The sequence below is a fragment of the Fringilla coelebs genome (genome assembly GCF_963513975.1).
Source record: "Fringilla coelebs genome assembly, chromosome: 1".
NCBI lineage: Eukaryota > Metazoa > Chordata > Aves > Passeriformes > Fringillidae > Fringilla > Fringilla coelebs.
The window spans coordinates 46,996,534-47,002,533 of record NC_140028.1 but is presented as its reverse complement, the minus strand read 5'-3'; the positions used below and the strand labels follow the sequence as shown (position 1 = coordinate 47,002,533).

Below are 6,000 nucleotides of genomic sequence, written 5' to 3'. Positions count from 1 at the left end.
TTACCTTTTACCTGAGCTATCTTTTTGATGTGGGAGAGACAAGGCTGAACAATAATTCTGAAGTGAAAAGAATTCTTATCAGTATTATTTTGCTAAGCATTCCACAGCACAGCTTTTTGAGTATTTTGGTAGCCCCGTAACTCCAGACACCCACTGAACAGAACTTTTACAGTGTTAGCTGCTGGACTACTCCTGACAGCTGGGTATGAGTAAAAAGGAATTATCTCACCCAGTACTGTATTTATAAACATCAGTAATTTCTTAAGTTCTGCTATGTATGTTCCATTGCATTTCTAGTTTTAAGTCCTGCATACTCTAAGTAGCACCACTTCCACCTCATGTTGCTACTGAAATACATATTATTTTCTCCAATTTATTTTTAAGTGTGATCCTTAGAGAGGTCCAAGTAACTTACTATCCATCTCTATTACTTGTGATACTTAGCATTTATTCCTATGCCCCTTTTGCTGTCTTATCCCATTCCTAGTGCTTCACAGTCAACCTTATTCCATGCTTCATTTTTATGATAGCAGCTTCTCAGAGAACTTCAGGCGTTCTGAACATGAAGATCAATTCCATCAGACTGTGCTGTGAGTTGTTACCATAACTCTACCAGACTGAGGGTCACCTTTTAAGAAAAAAAGATGTAAAACAGTAAATGAACATATTTAGCTTAAGTTGTTGGGGTTTTTTTTACTTACTATATTATCCAGGTATCTATTCATGTCAAGAAGATTTGTTTGGCTTTATTTCTCAGGATTTCACTCTTATGCTTCTGTTCTATGATACAGCAATTGTTGTTCCTGTAGGGAAAGCCTGCTACTTTTCTTTTTGAATTTCTTCAGGGCTTCTGGCGGAACTCCACCTAGACTTGCTGAAGTAACAGTTTCTGTTAATTTTGTAAATTTAAGTATTCTTTTTTTGAATCTAAAATCTGATTTTTTTAATCACATTGTAGTCTTTTAGCATCCTCTGTGGTGAAAACTGTAGAAATACAACGATATTTTTGCAGTGAAGTCCTTGCCCCTCTTTATTCAGGTGCATTTTCTCAAAAAAAAATCAATTACTTTACACATTTTAGAGTAATTTAGGTATGAAAATGGAACTGTGTCTTTTGCAAAATGATACATTTAGCCTGCCTGTAAAGCAGCACATTTGCTTTCTTATGGCCAACATTGTGAAGTCAATTTCAACTGAAACAAGGAGCCAGCTTCTCCCTTCTGAGAGTCATTCATAGAGCAGAAAAGGAAATAAAACAGACTGAATACAGAAAAAAAAACAACAGCAAAAATCATAACCCGATGATAACTAGAAGTCACTGAATGCATTAACCCCTCCTCTTTACTCTTTTAACATTTTTATCATTTCTGCTCATGCGTTTGATTTGCTATGTCAGTCCCCCTTATTTTCTACATTCTGACTGTAAAATGCCAGTTGCAACACCTTTTTTACTAGTTTCCTGTTGGCTGGAATTTATTTAATAAGGAAGACTTACTAAAATAAACTTTGTGTCTTGCCATTTTCTCCTGGTCCTGTCATGCACTTCTGCTGCTTCTTTTGTTTAGGGAACACACATTTCTTTCTAATATATAGTTTTAGTAGAAATACTTCTGCATGGAGCTATCTCCTCTCAAGTTGTTCTTTTGGCATAGTATCAGAGGAATAAGGTAATTTTTGTCACCACCAATTAAAAAGTTTTACGAAACAGGACTGTTATAAAACAATTAAACCTTGCAAATGCAGTAGTCTCTAGGAGGGAAACCCTGGAGGAAATTCTGCTTATTAAAACTGCAATTTTAGTTTCCATTAAAAAGGAGAATAAGACAACAGAAGATGGGTTGGCAAGACAAATTATTTCTTAATGTCAGCTGAGCCTATTTCAAATGAGATAACGTATCTACACCAGGTTGGGTTCAACACATTTTTGCCTCGTCAACTCATTTATCTAATTCAGTCATCTTGATTATAGCCTCATGGACCTTCATTTTCAGAGAAAGAATTTCTTAACAAACAACCTACACAACATGCTGATTACTGAACAGTTAATTCTAATTAACTTGGCTATGGCAAGAGAATTTTGATAAAGTCCTAGACTGCAAATAAGGTCTGGTAATTCTGGCCAAACATCTTTAAAATCAAAACCCACAGCAGAGTCTCCAGATGAGACATCAGAGTGATAGGGATCTAATTTAAAGAAACAAATGAGAAAATTAAAATCACAAATAATTTATTCTTCCGTTAGAATTGATGGAGTACAGTTTTAAATAGCAATGAAGTACACAGTGGTGGAAAATTGGCACAGAACCTACAAGATTTTAATTCATAATAATGTTCCTCATGCCATATCTGTTCAAACCTTGATGTGTATTTTCTATTGACTTTAAGAAAACTGTTTTCCTTTTAAAAAGGATGCACAAATTGAAAATCTTGCCTTCCATATATAATGTCACACATACTATGAACACGAGTTGTTTTTTATCCCCCTGAACATTGATTGCAAACTGAAAAAACACAAAATATTATTTTACTCCTGGGTTAATTTTAGGTTTTATCATTTATAAAAGTTGCAAGGGATTCTTGAATGCATATATTTCTGCAGAATAGAATATCCATTTATTTATCTGATACACAGTTTTAGGGCAGTTTCAAAACCAATTTTTTGTGTACTGCTGTTATTGATCAAGGTGCTGCCTCTCTCACATGCAACACTATAAGCATTAATGCAGTTCCAAACAAAATTTGGCATTTGCCTCACCAACAGGTTTTATATTTAATGTTAAAAAACATCCCCTTGGTCTCATGTTAACCAATAAGAAAAACGGGCACAAACAAAAATGCCCCTTTTCTGAAATTATTAACTCCCAGTTAGGAAAGCTGTCCTGGTTCCGGCCAGGACAGGGTTATTTTCTGCAGTAGCCAGGAGGGGACACCTCATTCTGAGGGGACCCTTCCAGGCTGTGTAGCATGGGGTGGAACCAGGCTCTGTGTGGTGAGCAACCAAGCACGTGTGAAGCTTTCACCTCTTTCTTGCACCCTCTGGCACTGGTATTGCTGCCATTACCTTCCTTTTGCTGTTTCCAGTAAATTGTTCTCTAGAGCCGTGATCTTTACCTTTTGTGCCTCTGATTCTCCTCTCCAGCCTGCCACAAGGGAAGGGGAGGGAGAGTGGGGAGCAAGTGAGCGGCGCGTGGCTTGGAGTGTGTCAGTGGGAAGACTGAAATTGGGGGACACCATTTTTAAACCATGACAAAAGTTTAGATAGGTTTTACAAAGTCCTCTAGGCTATTTTGATACATACAAATTATTCAACTAAAGGTTAAAATACACTTATACAATACAGTCCTGTTCTCCATACTCTTTTTCAAGTTCTTTGCATATTCAAGCCAAGTAAAATTAACACTTGTCATTTTCTTTGTTATTGCAATTATTAAGAAGGATTACAGCTTGCTTATGCAAAGCTCTGACAAAACACTTGAGAAATAAAACCCAAACGTTTATCTTGTTACCCAAAAAATGTTGCAGAAAATTGTCAAACTATGTTAGAAACAATTTTTACAAAACCGCTTCACTCAGAAAAATTGGAAAGCTTAAAAAATTTATCTTTGCACAAGACTATATTACACTGTCCTTAATTATGTTCCCATTTAGATAAGTGGGATTCTCAGTCTTTGTACGTGAACCCATCAGTGACATAGAATGCTCTCCATCTTTTCACTGTTATCTTTATTGTACACCATTTTGAGACTAATACAATCAAGCATTTACCATGCCCCTACCCATTTTAACAGTAGATTTGTTATCCTGCCCAGCGAGTAGTGTACTGTCTTGCATATTCACCACATGTAAAACATAATATACAAAATATTGCTGCTGTAAAAAGTGTGCATTTCCCCTTTCCCCCTACAAAAAAAAAATCTGTGGAAAAAATATTAAATTCCCATAACCTTCATAAACATACAAAGCTGTTCACACCTCTCAGTCTGTAACAGTATATTTGACATACAGTTCTCGATTCACTGCAAATTGTTGTGTCACAGATTTTCTGTCCAATATTGCCATCTAGAGTAGAGATGTGAAACTAGTTTCTGAGAATCTACAGTCTTTAACAATTAACCCATAAAGACTGTATACCATAAAACAGCCACAAGATTTTTCCAAAATCTAGATGGAATGGGAGGTTCTCATCTTGGGAAGATGTCCACAGTGCTGAGGAGAAAATATGGCTGCTAATTGATTTTGCCTACCGGAATGTGAGTACTTTTTCACTGTTGGTAATTTCCATATTGACCCTAAAAAAAATTCAAAATACATAATTAGACCACAAGGCATATTTTCCTGCATTTAAAGCTGTAATTGGAAGACAATCCAAATAAACCATGATATGAAAAGGTGGAAACAAATACAAGTAAATGATATACTGATATGAGTAACCAGTATAGTTTCATCTCACTAAAAATACTTTGTGATTTAATGTAGAAGTAAGACCAAAGACATGAATTTAAATCCAGGAACCTCATTTGATCAAAAGAGTATACCTTTACATTCAGCAGGCTGCTGGGAAATTAGCAGAACATCATTAAAAAAAAAAAAGGGAATTACTTTCCACCTAAACTTTGAAAATTATTTCAAAAAGTCAAGGTCACTGAAATTCAAAGTGATTTAGGAAACTAACCATCATACAGAAGTATATAAAATTATTAATCTATCAAGCATTACAGAATAATGGTACATGTAGTTCAAAATAAGGCACATCCTGGTGAACATGAACAACCAGTCCACATATCCTAGAGGAGGCAATTATTCCAGAGATCTGATACACAGAATTACCACTCTTATTGATATTTTCTATTTCTTTTGACAGAATGCCATGTACTGCAGAGGTAGACAGAGGTGAAAGCATCAATGCTATAAGCTTACCAAGATCCTTCACCACAGGGTTCAAGGCTTGCAGAAAGAAGTACTGTGCTAGGAAGGAACATGCTCCAAACTGATCCTGCCACTGGTTCCATGTAAAGTACTACCACAACAAGGCAGTGTTTTACATTTTAGTTTTATGTTGCAATGTCAGTTATGTTCCATTATAATATAAAATCCGTCACGAAGAAGAGTTTCACAACAGCTGCCAGATGAGAATTTAAGCAGCACAATTCCTATGGGAATGGCCAGGACGAAAGAGAGGTCTTCTATAATTGAGTTTCCCAGTGGAACTTAAAAGTGCACAAACTGGGAGGAGCACAGCCTATCAACAGAGAGGGTTATCCACATCTACTGCAAGGAAAGCTGGAAAAAACCCAGCAAATTGTGATTTTCTTTGACTCTGTACTGGCCACAAGTAAAGAATTCTCCTGTAGCTTATTGTTTTCAGAGGAAGCTACTGGTTCAGTGCATAAACATTTTATCTGTTAAATAATTAAAAGTAACTGCATCTCTAAACTACCACACAGAGAGTTTGTTCCTTCTTCCTTGTCTTTTCTAATTTCTCTAGAAAGAAAGCCAATTGTTCTTCAAAATTGTGGGCAATTCTCACTTCCTCAGAGTTTTTCTTGAAAGTTCAACTGATCTTCTACTGACCTAACAGGATTTTATTTAAACATTAGAACCTCAACTTTACCATTTAGTTACTCTTAATATTATTTATACTAAGGAAAGTAATAGTGTACATTTTAATGGCGTTTCTGAATGATTCACAGTGAAAAGTTTGGATTTTCACAAGTTAGTACCTTTTACAGGAACAAAACCTGTTTCATCCTTAAATTTTAATACAGCTTTTTTACATGAGCCCTTCACTACAAATCCAGCCTTAAGTTTTGGTGGCAATTGTTTGTTTGTTTGTTTTAATCTTGTCTTAGCAGTGATGGGAATGAAGCAGTTGATTTTCAGGTCACTTCTTTCCCATGTTCACTGCTCCCTTATACTGCTCAGAGAAAATCTGCAAAAACAAGTTCATGCCTCCCCATAAGCTCTGCAGCTGAAGGACCTCAGCTGCATGCCTCAGGTGCT

The 6,000-nt window shown here is 36.0% G+C and overlaps 1 protein-coding gene across 2 annotated transcripts in view; it reads right to left on the bottom strand.

Annotated features, from left to right (window-relative positions):
• Positions 1-2,240: 2,240 nt before the first annotated feature.
• The window catches only part of SS18 (SS18 subunit of BAF chromatin remodeling complex), a 42,582-nt gene continuing 38,822 nt past the window's right edge, over positions 2,241-6,000 (bottom strand). For both annotated transcript variants that reach the window (XM_084209731.1, XM_084209732.1), the window contains one exon: positions 2,241-4,289. In XM_084209731.1, the coding sequence (XP_084065857.1) occupies positions 4,263-4,289 (27 nt within the window). In that variant the 3' untranslated portion in view covers positions 2,241-4,262. The remainder of the gene's footprint in view (positions 4,290-6,000) is intronic.